Here is a 15,638-nt window from a genome sequence, read left to right on the forward strand (position 1 = left end):
AGCACAGTTCATCTGAATGAGCTGAATTGCTAAAAAGGAGAGTTAAGAGGGACTTGCAGTTAAGTGCCTTTTGCCTATTTAGGAGAACAGTGCCAGAAGTTGCTGTAGTTAGAAGTGAACAGGATTGTGATGAAGACTGTAGAACTATTAGCTATCTGCAGAAGAAGCAGAAGTGTATATGTCTATATGTGTGTGTGTGTAGACTTACATACATACATATATATATAATATATATAACTGATATCAAAGAAACAAATTGGTTTTACCCTCCATATATCAGTGTGATAGAGAAAGATAAAATGAAGAGGAATTGGTTAGATGGCAGATTTGCATAAGAATATGCAAGTGTCCTATGACACTGCTTTGTTAGTGAGAAGAATCGTAGCCTTTTCCCTTTTAATTGGTATTAAAAATGAAGGAGATGGGAGAAGAAGAAACATGGGAGTGCACTGAAAAATAGCAGCTTGCAAACTAACAGGTTGTAAGCACTAATCTGTGTGTTGCAGTAGTCATAACCTAGGTGAGCATTCAGGTGGGATTTGTAGGAAAAAATAAGGCTGTAGCTTTAGAGATTTAAGCCAGATAACTAAATCTTTCATCTAAAGATTTTTTTTCATGTAGGAAATAATAACAAACAGTAAAATTTCATATATTATGAACCAGTAAAATAGTCAAGAAAACTCACCATGTATCGTCTGTGAGTAGCCTAAGGAACATTTGAGCCCCATGGAAACTCAGCCTTTAGCATTAGCCCTTTTGGGGAGATCTGTGGCAAAAAGAAGATTAGCTACAGAAAGCAATTCTTCATTTTGATGACTAAAAAACTGAGTAATACTTTTATAGGTTTTGTCTTGTTCTAAAAGCTGTTGTGACAAAATATTCAATTTCATTTTTCACTGAAGGCATATTTAATTTTATAAATATAGGTAAGTCTGAGGTATCATTTCCTAGATTTATGTGACAAAATATATTTCTATTAAATAGTTAAAATGCAAAGCTGTTCTATTAAAGATAAGTCTTTCTAATTACTGTATTTCCTTTGGGATAAAAAAAAAAATCAACCAGTAAAGAACAAAGTATTTCTTCCCCAAGGCATGTGCTCATTCCTCCTTTACAAATTATCTTCTTGTTTATTTTTCCTGTGAAATACTAGTATATTTATTTTACATCTCTGTTCTTTAGGTGTTTCATCTATATGGCTTAATTAGTCAGGTCGTATTTTGAAGTTTGTTGTAATTTATAAAGATTTAACACTACCCTTATGGAAAATACATAATATGTAGAAAAGAAATGTCAAGACAGAAGGAATAATGTTTGAAAATATGGATGTAACATACCCAGTCAGCTTTTTAATAAATGAGTTACAGAAGTAGGAGGAATATTACTGTATTTTCCTAAACTAAACCACCAAAAAAGAGACCTTTTTGTAAAAAGAGCAAGTAATGCTTCTAAAACAGTTTTAACATGGCTTTTAACTAACAAATGTATGCAAGGCTTTATACATGTATGGATTGGGCATAATATATTTTAAACCATGAAAACTGGTGGTTGTCAAAGCCACCGGCAAGCAGATTACTTGCTTTTAAGGAGTACCGACTTTTCTTATGGAAATGCAGAGATTTGTTGAAATATTTGGGTCTAAACATAGGAGTATAGAAATAAAAGGGGAAATCTTGGTCACATGCAGTGCTCTGAAATAGCTGACAGGCATATTCTTTAAACCATTTATAAACTTACCAAGCATGAGATAAAAAAAAACAGATCTTTTGCCTTTATAGCTTCTTTCTTACTCAGTGTGAAAAATTAGGGTCTTCTAATTGCCAGCCTATGTTTATTCATCATCTGTTTATATCTGCTTGCACCTTTGAAAGACAGTTGTAGGTGTGTTTATCTCTAAATTGCTTCTCCTATTTGTTTATTTATAGAAGCAACCATATACCTATGTTTCTGTGGTTTTGGTAAGTCCTATGTGGTGTGAAGACCGAATCACCGAATCTAAAAATGGTCAGATTTACTACTCTTTTTTTTATGTAGAACATTATTTTACAACCACAGATGGTTTGGGATTTTTTTTTCAGATGAGAAGAATTGAAAATTTGAAATGCAAGGAAAAAAACAGACTCTAAACATACCATTCTCAAATCAGTGGAAGTTCTGCAGTTCATCAATAGACAGACTGTATGTCTGCTTCAGATACATTAGGTTTTAACTCACTTTTCATTTTTAAAAACTTGGACCTATTATCAGCATACAGAGAAGAGATGTTTTTCTCTTTGTTCATTAATGATCATATTTTTTCCTATATTTTTTCCAAAGATTTCCACCTTTTCCATCTGATGCAACTGTGATGTTTATAATATTAAAAACTAGGAGGCAGTGTATTATGCACTGATTATAATGTAAATTTCAAACGTGAATAGGACAAACTGTTACATTGAAAGTTGACTTGGATAAAAAATTAGAAGTTTGTTCTTATACATAACATACATTTATAATATACATATATATGCATACAAACTGAGTATTTTTGAAATCTGCGAGTGACGATTTTTGAGTTTATACCCTTTGGTGTTTTCATGCAATACATGCTTTAATCAAATGAAAATTACTTGCATAAAAATATATATGTTAAACATTTCTGAAATACAGTCAAGAAACTTAGAGGTGACCTCTGAAAAAGAATCACTGTAGGATTTGCCCTTGTATTGTACAAAATTCCCAGCAACTATGTGTTGTGCTTCAATGCCCAGACCTCCAAGGCAGTACACCTCTTGGGTTTTATTGCTGCCATGTTTCTTCAAAGAATTCAGTATTTATTCATATGTGGCATTTCTCTGTTCGTTTTTTGAACAAAAATAGCTCAATTTGATGAGTGTCAGATGTAGAGTGGTTATTTCCATAGTAAGTTTAAAAACAAATCTGTTTCTAACAATAGATACTGTTTTCTATAGTTTAGATAATTGATGCAGCATGCACTAATGCATTTTCTGAAAATTGTAAGAGGATTTTTCACCTAAAGAGAGAAGGAGAAAGTGCAAGTTAAAATAGCAGTCTGTTCTTCTGTAATGATAGTGTTCTTTAGTCAGCATGCATGTACTTTTTGGTCACGGGCTTAAAACATTTATTCTTTATATTTAAAACTGTAAAATCAAACCCAGTATATATTATGACAGGACATCTCTGGATTTCTTAATGAATTTTGGGAAGAACCTGCACCAATCTGATGTGGGTGACAAGAATATTCCTTATAAGAGGTTTGTTGAACTGGGGCATTATTTAAAATTACCTCATCCAGGACATTATAGAAAATTAAGCTTGAATATACTTCACTTGCCAGATGTTATTAATGACATGATGGCCCTGCGTGTTTCTCCTGGGAAGCCAACTTTATGTCTGTTCACTTTACAGACTGTAGTTCATTCAAGCAATGTCTAGCCTATCAGCTGATACATAACATTTTGACCCAGTGATGCTGGCAATTTCCATAGATGTGTCTAGAAAGAAGTTGGTGGGACAGAGGTATAAGTCAACAGACTTTTCTGTTTTTCAAATCATGTTCTGTATAAAGTCAGAGTTGGTCATCAATATTCAGGATGCAGACATAGGTAAGAGTTCTTCTGCATACATAGAGCACACTTGACCTTTGCCTCTAAATGTGGCAGTTACCTGCCACTTCCATTGTGAGTTTAAGTTGATTTTTTTTCCATTTTTATTTGAGGATAAGCTATCAATCCATGGTCTGAAATTGTCTTCATAGTCATTGGGTAAGGAGGATTTACCACTACATTTCATTCTTGACGAGTTCAAAGCATAACCTGATTTAAACAATTAGCTATTAACCCAGTCACAAATATTGACCTTCTCTCACCTCTCTCAGTAGTGCTGTGATCATTGTTATTAAACTCACCACCAATTTAAGAAGGTTTTAGGTTAGGTTTTGTTTTTGAAGAGAAATCCTTCCTTTGGAACCAGTTCCAATCTTTTGCCCTACAAGTTTTATAGCCTTCAGAATATCCTAAAGCAATAATAAAGAATAAACAAATAAATAATATCCTAAAGCAATCATTTTTTCTGTTTAACTTCACAGACCTATAAAGAAGCAAAGCAGTCAGAATATAGATGTAAATCTAATTTTTCAGGCAAAACCACTTTGTGGATTGTTTACAGATTATTTATGCAAATGGGGGAAATATATTTTTTAAGTTTCTTTCTTATTACAGGACTCTGCAAAACAAGTCTATATAAACTCTAAATAAAGGGAAAATCAGGACTCAGTAATTACTATGTAGCATCAAATTATTGAAATGCTGGCCAATTTAACTTTACTAGAAGTGCTCACATTTGGTAACTATAGTATTCCATTCTTGCTGAATAATATAGATTGCTTTCTTTAACAGGAGTCTCCCAAAATAGATTCAAGACCCTTCAAAATTTTGCAAACAAAATCTCACATTTAGTTGTTGCCAGGAAGCTGATTAATGTATCTGTATGGTGAGACCATGCAAAGCTTCTTAGCATACCTTCTTGAAATTACAGTTAACTGTAAAAGAAGCAAAAATAAACCTTGTTCTTCCATTTTTAATCTCTGAATGACCTTTCTCTCGGTAATTCTTTCAGCTTCTTTGGCTCCTAGCTTTACATTCATCTTAGCAACAGCTTTATTCAAATCATATTCTTTGTCTACATGAATATGCTATTATGTTCCTGGCCCTGTGCAACAGTATATATTCCTAGCAAGAGGTGCATTGTGTAGTTTCAGTGTGCAAACATAGAAGGAACTTAGGTCTTTGGTGCACTGTATTATCCAGAACTTGAACTGTTGTGTGGAAGAGCAGCACTAATGCTTAAATGCTTGTACAGTGACTCAGTGATAATTAGATATTGCTAGAGAGACTAGTTGTTTTCAGGTTTAAGCTGAGCTGCAGTGGCAGCAGAGTGAACTTGGCAAGCAACATTTTCAGGTTTTAATTTCATTTATTAAATTTGTTAGGTTTCTGATACTACTTTACAGGTGAAATTATGTACGGGACATAAATGAATTGTCAGTCACATTTACAAATTGTTTGTTTGTGAAAGTTGATGAAAAACTTTCTATTCATCAGTGATGAACTTCACATTATAAATATCTGAAGGAGTTTTCTATCATAATATTCTAGAACATTAAGAGTCATAATATTACAGAACATTAGTTCATTATTGATGTAATAGCTGCATTTAGTTTAGCATACTGCTTTTACTACAGTAGAATGTTGATTGACCATATATGCAGAAATAACCTTGATTTCTGAATCCTCAACTCACTAAAAAAGTCTAGAAAATGATATTAAAGTAAGTCTTGCAAACCCCACTTCTATTTGAATGTAAAACCAGAAAAGACAGATGGACAGCAACCTTGGAATTCAAAATTCTAAAAATTAAACTCAAAGTTAAAATCTCCATATGAGGTCATATAAATATGAAATTAAATACATGTGGCCAGAGGGGAACAAAGAAAGCTTATCTCCCTGTCCATCTGCCTGGACTGTTAGCACATGAATGACTGGGAGGATCATATCCTTAGAAGTGTTCTTGCAAAACAACTCACCGGGGACCTGACCATAACCATGTGGATTGTGAAATGTTTGTTGCTCTTGTATCATTGGTGTGTTGTGGTATTATGATGTAGAGTTTGGGTTTTTGTATTGCATGAGAAAGTACTAGAAAGCCAGTCAAATATTTTTTTTTTAAATGTTTGTGAAAACCCATTTTCTCCATTTTCAGTTATTGATTGATACAAAATGATGACTCTGTGTCTTTGTCTGGATGAGGTGCTAAAAGTTCCATGTGATTGACAACATAACTGACAAGAGAAAAAAAAGAGATGGAGAGTGAAAAAGAAACTGAAAGATGCCAGAAATAAAGTAAAAACAGGACAGGATGAAACTGATTATTTTAAAGCCATTATTTTAAAACTGGAGAAGGAATAAATGGTTTTCATTTGCATTATTTGTATCATATGCTTTTCTGTGAACAATTTTCAATCTGAATACTGAGTATCCCATGATAATTATTTGATGTTTCATCCTCTTCAGATGAACTGAGGTCTCAGCTAGGTCTCTCCTGAGAACCAGCAAGTCCTTAAATCATGGAGTACCTTATGTACTTTTAAGTGTTACTTCAGTTAACAGTTACACAGTTTACTTTTTTTAAAAGTCACTAAAATTAGACTAGAGAGCTCTTAACAAAACATAACAAAATGTAAACAAAGTATATCTTTCCGGCCTCTTCTGTTCCCTATTCCGTTGGGAAAGCCTTCAAAATAAATAATGTAAAATGCAGGGGTTTTCCAAGGCCCTGGGCAAAGGTTGAGCCTGTGATTCATTAGGCAACACTATAAAGTAACAGATTGGGGTCTCCCCCCACTCAGAGGTGACCTGAACTCCTCCATGTCACACTGTTTTCTGTCTTCATCCATTGCTCCTGTGGAGCACCTCAGTCCACTGTGACCCTTCTGCCACATCCTACCTTCATCATGCAGAGGATGGAAAAGTCTGGGATAGGCCTCATAGCATATTTGTCCAAAGAGCTGACTTCGTCAACTTCAGAAGAATTAGTGTCCAAATTGTATAGTGTGCCAAGTACCCTTTACTCCTGCCAATTTTGGAAGGACATGAAGGAGCTTAGTACTTTCTAAGACTCTGGGCCCGCATGAGGAAAGTTTCAGGGCTATTGACAAAGGAATTTCTACTCTTGATAGCAGAGAAAAAAACCAGTATGTCATATAGCAGCCACAAAATTATACTATGAAGAAAACTTGATTTTTTTTTTTCCGTAGAAGAGTCTTTTCAATGTTTTAATACAGCCATGATGAAGAATTCTTTTTCCAGTCCAATGCACTGTTTATCCTATTTTTATGCTCCTGCCCACAACCTGTTCTTTCCTTTTTCAAAACAGATCATGAAAATACCCTCCTGGCAATGGGCAGAAGGCATGGCCTTTTTACTATATGTTTTTATATGTCTACAGATGCAGCAGCTTGAGAAACAAGTTCTAGATGCTGATCGTCAAGCAGAGAGAGCATTTCAGCAGGTATATACACTGTAAAATGTCTCTCACCAGCTATGTGTGTGATACTATGTGCATGAAGTGAAGTTCAGAAAATTACTATTTCTTCTTCTCAAAAAGGAGAAGACAGTTTCTTTTACATCTGTTGATTTGTCTTAACAAAGAGATTTTCTAACACCTTTCTTTGCTCGCTGTCCAGTTCAGGTCAATGAAGTCAAAGCTAACATCACAAATCAAAAACAGATACATGTAATGAGCTTCTTCATTGATGCACTATGAGTCCTTGGTATGTGTGTACATGAAAAACAGTGACCTATTCTATAAGATCTGTAAGAAAATAAAACAAGGCTATCCAATACAGGCTCTAAATAGGCCTATTCTATGTTGTTTGTTCCTCTTGTAGAAATTACATCATCTAAAGAATGAGATCATGGCTAAATATTTAACCAAAGTTGCTTTCCAATTCCAAATGGCAGATATATCTCCTGTAGACATTTTATGAACATATCTCTGGTATTCTGAAAACATTCTTCATATCTTACTCTGAGACAGATAGAAACTGAAAATTATAAGAATAAAAATGTTCATGTACTAATTTGGAGTTAGAAAACATTCCTGACTACAAGCCAAGTACTTTTAAGCCATTTTTTAGAATGCTGCTGCTAACCTGTTGAGGTTTTTTACAGTGTGCAATTGTTTATTTATTAAAACATTGTTTATCAAGCCTAACTACAGCTCCCTGTAGATAAATTGCATTCTTCCCATGTTGGCATTTCTAAAAGTGTGTGTTACAAAACTAGAAGCCTCTTAGAGATACTAATGAAATCTGTATAAGGTCTTTCCATGTTTTGCCAGTCCTGTTGATATTAGATGCATAGGGAGCCATAATGAACTGTGGGGTTTCTTCCCAAATAAGCTTCAAAGCATTGCAAACTTTAATCTAAGTGTGGAGGTGATTTTAACAGTCTGTTTTGTGTTTAGATTACTACTTTTGACTTGGAGTATTATGTTTCTTAAACTTTTATATTTGACTTTCCAAATAGGTGCAGGTCATGGAAGAAAAATTAAAAGCAGCAAATGTTCAAACGAGTGAATCAGAAACCAGGCTGTATAAGAGATGTCAAGATCTGGAGATCCTGATACAAGATAAAAATGACATAATACAAAAATTGGAGAAACAGCTTGAAGAACAGGTTAGAAATAACGGTGTTACAAAAGAGGAACATCAATTCCATTCTTAATTATACAAAAATAAAATGAAATTTAAGATCAGTAGAGGACAGAAAAGTTTAACATTATTTCTGTTGTTTGATTAAAGAGGTTCCCATGAGAAGTATATAATTTGAATAATGTTTATTCATTTGGAAATTATGCTCTGGATTCCTTTGAAAGAACATCTAACTTTTAAGAGGGGAAAGAGGTTCTTCCTCTTCACTGTCTCCCCTGAAGAGCTTTCATTTTTCCTAGAGGAAAGAGGAACAGTAGCCTCTGTGAGGGCCCTATTTCTTATTTTTTGAAAATCATTGTTGCAATTTTGCATATTGCCCAGGAGCCTGAATTACTTCAAGCAATCTTAGGATTTGTGTCTGAAGATACTACTCAGGCAGACTATATTACTCAGTGAAAAATATGCTTATGTCAATTTTTTCCAGAAGCAAATAAGACTGCAAGAAGCAAAAATCATAGAAGAAAAAGCAGCTAAAATAAAAGAATGGGTGACAGTCAAGCTTCATGAGGTATAACTCTTGCTACAATACTTACACAGAAAATATACTGTTGTGACTGGATATCCCTTAGACTTTTTGGCTGTCAAAGGGCTTTGTGCCATAGTAAAAAAAAAAAAAAAAAAAAGCTTCCCAGTTTTATTGACCTATACAGTTATTTGCTGGAAAGGGGAAAAATTAAAACAATGGCACAGAGAGCGGAGGTCCATGTCACTTAAATTCTGATGTCTGATTTGGTCAGCTAGTATGTCTGGGTCCTCTTTATAGAGAAAGGGCCCAGAACTGCTCTCTGAAAGGTCAACTTCTCCAGTAACTCAGAGAGCTTAGCTGGCAAACTGAGCTTGCTCAAGCAGATGCCTGAAGTGTGAATAATCCCCAAAAAGCTGACCAACTCTGCTGGGACCTGGCAGAAAAAAGGACTTGATCATTTTTTATTTCACAATGCCCACAGTACTCTTAGTCATGAATAGTTTCAGAGGCACCAGCTCTAGTCTCAAGAGACCTGTTGTGTCCCTTTTTTCTCTGCTGTGGTAAGATAACCATGTCTTAGCTCTGCCTAAGGCTGTCAGTTTTGGTGTGCAGCTGTGCTTTCTCCTCCATGTGTGCAGAATTTAAAGTTGCCCATAAAAGTTAAAATCCTACTCTGTTGTGGTTAACTGGAAGTTATACTCACAACAGTTGAAAAAACAATTAAATTATTATTTTCATAGTAAGAAACTAGAAGTAACATTTAGGCTGTGAGAGGAGTTCTTGAAATAATTTAATAAAAATGCCATTAAATTTAGCTAAAATTACCCTGAAAAAGTTTGGACAAAATCAAGTATGACTCAAACTATTTACTTAGTTTGAAACATGGAGAATCTCAAGCTAGTTTCACATATGTGACTGTCACTCAGTGGGAGGTGGAATTGATGGTTCCCCTCTGTGTCATAGGGGATACTGAGATTCAAGTCTCTGCCTAATTTGAAACAGGAGTTTGAATCAACATCTTTTACCTCCCAGTAGTGGGCTGCAGCAATGGGTTGTTGGTTTTTTCTTCCTGTAGAAAGACTTTTGCTCTGTATAAAGTTTGTTGGCACCTATTTTTTTTTTTATTTTTTTTTTAATTTTTGCTGTGGGATGGTAGGAGGCATTAGAACCATCATTCCCTCTGCTTGCTTTTGGGTTTGCCAAGTGGCACAGAAGTTTGCAATTCTAGCCCTCTGCTTTTATTAAAAATTCCAGTGCAGATTTTTTTCTTATTTATTAAGGATTTTTAAAAGAGTCTTGGGTTTGCTTGGTTGTGGGAATGATTTTAACAGAAGTTGAGCAAATAATCATTGCAGGGAATTTCATTGTTCGGAATAAACAAATGCCTAGACTGGTATTAGGAGAAGTAGCAGAGAGGAGGTTACTATTTGAACTATAGTTCTATGCTGACATAGGCAGAAATTCAGAGAAAATCTAAACAATGTAATGACTTTAAAAATTGTTTCACTGATGGATGAGATTACATTTATATGCTTTTAGTTAGAGGTGGAAAATCAGAACCTTCGCTTGATCAACCAAAAGCAAACCAAAGAGATGAAAACAGTACAATCTAAACTGCAAGGTAAATGTACAAATCTTTTAAAAACTTCTCTCTGTATGGCATACTTCTTTCTATTCTCTGTTAATTTGTGCATCTGTGTGACTGAAGATATTCTGTGAAAACACAAAGATTTCAGATACTATGAATTGACATCAGAGTGACTTACAGGAAGGTGTTAGAAAGGAATACTATATTATTTTACTGAAAAGCCACAACTGTTTTTTGTTGAGGGAATGGGTATCTCTGTAATTTGAGAGGTTCTGCAAGTAGTAAGATTATACTGAATTAATGACAGATCTTTGCTTTCACTTCTTTATAGCTAGGTGGTCTTACCACTGTTAAGAAATACATGAATGTCAGTCTGCATCTGCTTTTTCTAGCAATGGTCTGTTGGGAATCAGAACTCTAATCATGTTCTTCTAATTACTACATTTGATTACAATGATCCAAAATCTTAATTCAGCCATAGTATTACCAGGTTCCTTCTCAAGTGGATATAGTAAATTTAAAAATCATAAAACGTAAACAGAAGAAAGAGGAACACCCTCTCCCCAGAACATTATTTCACATCGAATCACAGTTTAATCAGAGTTGAATTTTATTTGCCACCATGTTGCCTGTTCTTAAGTCTGTCTGAAGGTTCACACAGTCCTCTCCATACTTGATTGATCTGACAATTTACTACAATCTGAAAATTTTGTTAGTTTGCTACCCACCCCTCAGCTCTTGATAATGTATCTCACATATACATGTAAATACACAGATATTTAGAAACGTGTGTAGATATGTGTGTGTGTGCACAGATAATATGCATAATATATGAAAATATAAATATTTACAAAATACATACATATACAATAGGAGGCTTTTAAACTAAGTTGCACCTTTCCGTTAATGACGAAACTGGACTGTTTTGCTTCTTTGCTATTTTTGGATCAGTAGCAATTCTGTACACTTCAGCACTCTACAGCTTTAATCATTCTCTTCTGAGAGATCTATTCAAAGGCTTTTCGAGATCCTAAGAAATTGTCAGCTGGTTTTCAACACACAGTTACTGAACAGTTACTCAAAAATATTAAGAAGTTTATTGCTATTTGCAATGTCCATGCTGGTGACAGGCTATAAATTATGAACATTTGGTACTGTTTTAAGCAGTTTACAGGTATGTGTAAGGGCCTTTTGTTCCTGGATCTGCCACAGTGACTTTTATGAGCGGGAATGGACAGCATTGTTTCATATCAATTTCTGGCAGAATAGCTGTCCCTAAGGACAGATTTCATATTCTTGAGGCAGTTCACCAATTTATGCTTTCACTGTCTCTTGAAGTCCTCCACATCTCCTTCTAAGCTAGGAACTTACTCTTCTATATTTGCTGTAGCACCTATTACAGAGCCTCTTAATATTTTTATCTAACAAGAAGGCCATCACATATCTTAATACTATTGTTCTACAGTCTTTTCCAAATTAAATATCCTAGAACAACCCATAGGTTTAATTTCAGTCATAGGAGAAAAAAATCAGCTATTTCCACTAGGTTTTCATTCTGTATTAAGTGCATGTTTTAGTACTGTGAAATTGTTAGTTGTTTTTTTTTCTTCCTATGTTAAAATCAACTGGAAAGGTAGCTCTGGGTTTCTTTTGATATGGGGAGTTATCAGATAAATTTTTATTCCTATAATAAATTTTTCATTACCTTTTTTCCTGAATTTTAATTACCTTAAACCAAGTTTACACTGCAAAGTAAAGAGAGCATAGCTTGTTGTATCTCATTAACACAAGATTTTTGAATTACTATTCTTCAGAGGCTACTGGCAAGAAATCTGTTACTTCCACACAAAAACCTGGAGAGTGTCAGCGACTAAGCAGTTTGACTTTTGGATGCTTTTCAAATAGAGCAAGAAGTCCTCAGCCATCTCCTAAGTTTGAAGAAATAAGCAAGTCTTCATCTAAAGAGCCAGACTACACTGAAGGCAAAAACATGCCAGGTACCTCGTCACCAATCTGCCATTTTATTCTGACACAAGTGGAAAACCGAAATTGGCAACTATGTCAGTGTATCCAAACCAGCTGTTTTCAAAGTGCCTAACAGCACTCTCTCCTTCTTCAGTGCTACCCTTCTATTACTAGGAAGAAATCCTGTTGAGCACTAGAGTCTTTGTAATGCCACTGATACATTATTTGGCAGCACACAGTGACTGATGGGTGCTTTGGCTGCAAAGGGAAGACTCTGACTTGGCCCACGTTTGCTCCATAGTAGGATAAGGAGTTTAAGGCTGCCAGTCCACCAGGCAGAGCTGTTATGTGTTTATGCCTGCATAGGGCAGAGTCTCACCTAAATCCAGTTTCTGTATGTTTTTGCTATGCTATCACTGGTGTCACAGTGTTAGTTTTATGCCCTAACTCAACAAGATCAACTCAGTAATTTTTCAGCAGTATGATGAAGGTCAGAAGAAACTGAAGAGAGCAGTAGAGTTTCCTGTCTGAAGAAGGGGATCAGCTCACATAATTTCCCCAACAAACCCAGATGTATGGTACTGCCATTGGCATACTGTCATGCTGTTACAGGCATGAGCAAGTCCATTACAGTTTGCTACGTTCCTTAAGAAAACAAAAGCTCAGGAAGGAGACTGTTGCTCTGGTCCTTTGCTTGAATCCCACAGTGCTATTTATGACCTCAGTATTTTCTCCACAGTTAGTCGTGGTATCTAAAATGGCAAGTTGAGGTCTGTAGAAAATCAGAAATTGAAAAATCAGAAACTGAATAGTTTGTGTATTTATATTACACCAAGTTCATTATGAAGATGGCTATGTATTATTATTTACATTTTTATAGATGAGAGAATTGAAGTAAGAGTAATTTTTTAAGCAAAAGGATAAAAAATAGAACCTTAGGCCTGCCTAGATTGAAACAGATCAGCTTTGGAGACTTCATTTCTTTAAAGTGGACTAAATCAAAATCTTTGGCTTACCCAATCCAATTTAACTTCATACAGCTATTTAATATTAATCTTCCCAAGTGTCTGTGTAGAAAAACCCTAGTTCTTGCATCTGTTTTAACTCGAGAGCATGCAGGTGTTACTAACACGTTGCAAGCTATAGCGCTCTCTTGCAAAACCAGGTAAAAGTGAACAGCAGAAACAAAGCTATTTTTAATACAGCGTCTTTCCTTAAGTATTTTCCATGAGCCTCTCTTGTATATCCTTATCCTAAGCATTCACCACTGGGAATACAATAATAATTTGCAGAAGAAATTTATGTGGATAAATACTGTAGAAATGCGCAGAATACTCAATTTGTTAATGCAAATCTTTTCTGACAAGCTTTTATTAATTTCTAATTTTCCTTAGATTTAATAAAGCAGCTAAATTTGTATGCCCTTTTAAGTCTTCGGCTTTTTGTTGTTTTTGTTTGTTTGTTTGTTTTCATCCATTTATGGTTTACTTTAAAATATGGCTCCAGTCTGCTTATCTTTACATTTATCGCCATTTGTAGTTCAGCTAGAACTTTGAGTAATGTTTATTACATTTTTTTGGCAAACATAATTGCAACTTCAGTCACATTAAAAAATTTTTAAATGTTCTTAATGTTTATTATTTACAGTATTAAAAATCTTAAATACGCTTACACATTTCAAATTATTACCTACTTACTATTCTCAGACATGATGACTAAACCCTTCATCAGTCAAGTTTGCTAAAGTAATTTTCTCATGTTCATTATATTTCTCCTCTAGAGAAGGATATCCTGGAAACTACCTTTGATAGTCCTGCACATGAGACAAATAAAGGTCAGAAGTCATTGCAACAAAGTTCCTCTGGTTCAGAGCAGAAAAAAATTGTGAGAACAAGCTGTTCATCCAAAGATATAGACAGTGACATGTCAAAGAACTCGTGCACTACCGGGAGTGACTGGAGCTCAGATGAGGATGGAGGAGACAATAAAGGACTGAAATCCAGGTGTGCATCGACTCTTTCAAGCCACACATCTGAAGAGAATGCAAGGTACAGTAGAGTGGGAAGTGAAATGTATTTGACAGCATCTGATGACAGTAGTTCTCTATTTGAAGAAGAGAGTTTTGGTGTTAAGAGGACTCAGCAAAAGAAGTTATACTCCTGGCAGCAAGGATCCCAAAGAAAGGGCCAGAACAATCCAGGTGGAAAGTGCAACTCTGACTTTGCAAGTAAAAAGAAAGACCAAGATAGTTCTTCAGATGAACTGAATAAGAAATTTCAGTCTCAGAGGCTAGATTATTCATCCTCATCCAGTGAAGCAAATACCCCAAGTCCAATTTTAACCCCTGCTCTGACACCCAGACACCCAATTCTAGCATCTTCTGCAGGTCCTCAATGCACAACTCCATCAAATTCTCCCTCAAATTTGCCACCTCCAAAGTTACGGACTCCTAATGTTTTTAGTCTGAATTCACCGTTAGCAAAGAAACATCTAAGTCAGCCCCAGCTGAGTTCTGACAGAATGTTTGGTAGAAATAGAAATGCCATAAGCATGATACGTCCATGGAGACCTCAGGAAACAGACATAGATCTGGTGGAGGGAGAAGATACTGATATTTTAGAGAAAATGGAGATTGGCTGTGATGAAGGAGTGTTTACTTATGACTGCACTGAAGCACAAAATGCTGAAGTCCAGGAACCTTGTGAAATGACAAAAAAGGGTGCTAGCAACAAACCTCCAACCCCTCCATTACATCGATTTCCTTCCTGGGTAAGTGTGATTATGGATATTTTTCCTACTGGTGAAGCTAACTTATTTTCATGCCTCTATTCTAAGATTTTTATTGCCTCATATTTTTCTTATTCTCTGCTTAATGACAAACTGGGCGTTACCTTAAGCGGAATTAACTCTACAAACTCAGAAGCACGTTTTATTTTAAGCACAGTATTTCTGCCATTGAATAAGTCACTATTTTGTAGATAAGACCAATTTTTTTCACATCACATCTAAGTTGCATATGTCCTTTTGAGTGTGTGTATCAAAGGATGTAACGCTTGTGACTGCATTTATTTATTTATCTGAATGCCAACACAGCCTAAGAATGCTGGTGTCAGTGCCCTTGCTGTAACCACTCTATCACTCACAATCTAGACAATTAGGTTGACAGAAGACGACTACAGAAGTTACTGATCACATTTCCACATAAAATTTTAAAGCCATCAGTCAGGATATTAAAATAGATATTAATAAGTCTTACAGAAAATCCAAAATTAACTGTGTCAAGACTCACTGATTCTGTGGTTCCAGTGTCAAGAGATTTATTAATGATTCAGAGATGAATAATGCAT

The 15,638-nt window shown here is 35.2% G+C and overlaps 1 protein-coding gene across 1 annotated transcript in view; it reads left to right on the forward strand.

Annotated features, from left to right (window-relative positions):
* The window catches only part of PLEKHH2 (pleckstrin homology, MyTH4 and FERM domain containing H2), a 52,879-nt gene that overhangs the window by 10,554 nt on the left and 26,687 nt on the right, over nucleotides 1-15,638 (forward strand). Inside the window, exons 3-8 of the mRNA XM_039386960.1 lie at nucleotides 7,006-7,068; nucleotides 8,088-8,237; nucleotides 8,697-8,780; nucleotides 10,278-10,359; nucleotides 12,141-12,323; nucleotides 14,072-15,060. Coding sequence (XP_039242894.1) covers nucleotides 7,006-7,068; nucleotides 8,088-8,237; nucleotides 8,697-8,780; nucleotides 10,278-10,359; nucleotides 12,141-12,323; nucleotides 14,072-15,060 — 1,551 coding nt within the window. The remainder of the gene's footprint in view (nucleotides 1-7,005; nucleotides 7,069-8,087; nucleotides 8,238-8,696; nucleotides 8,781-10,277; nucleotides 10,360-12,140; nucleotides 12,324-14,071; nucleotides 15,061-15,638) is intronic.

The sequence above is a fragment of the Pipra filicauda genome, unplaced genomic scaffold (genome assembly GCF_003945595.2).
Source record: "Pipra filicauda isolate LSUMZ 115617 unplaced genomic scaffold, ASM394559v2 scaffold51_size4534324_pilon, whole genome shotgun sequence".
Taxonomy (NCBI): Eukaryota; Metazoa; Chordata; class Aves; order Passeriformes; family Pipridae; genus Pipra; species Pipra filicauda.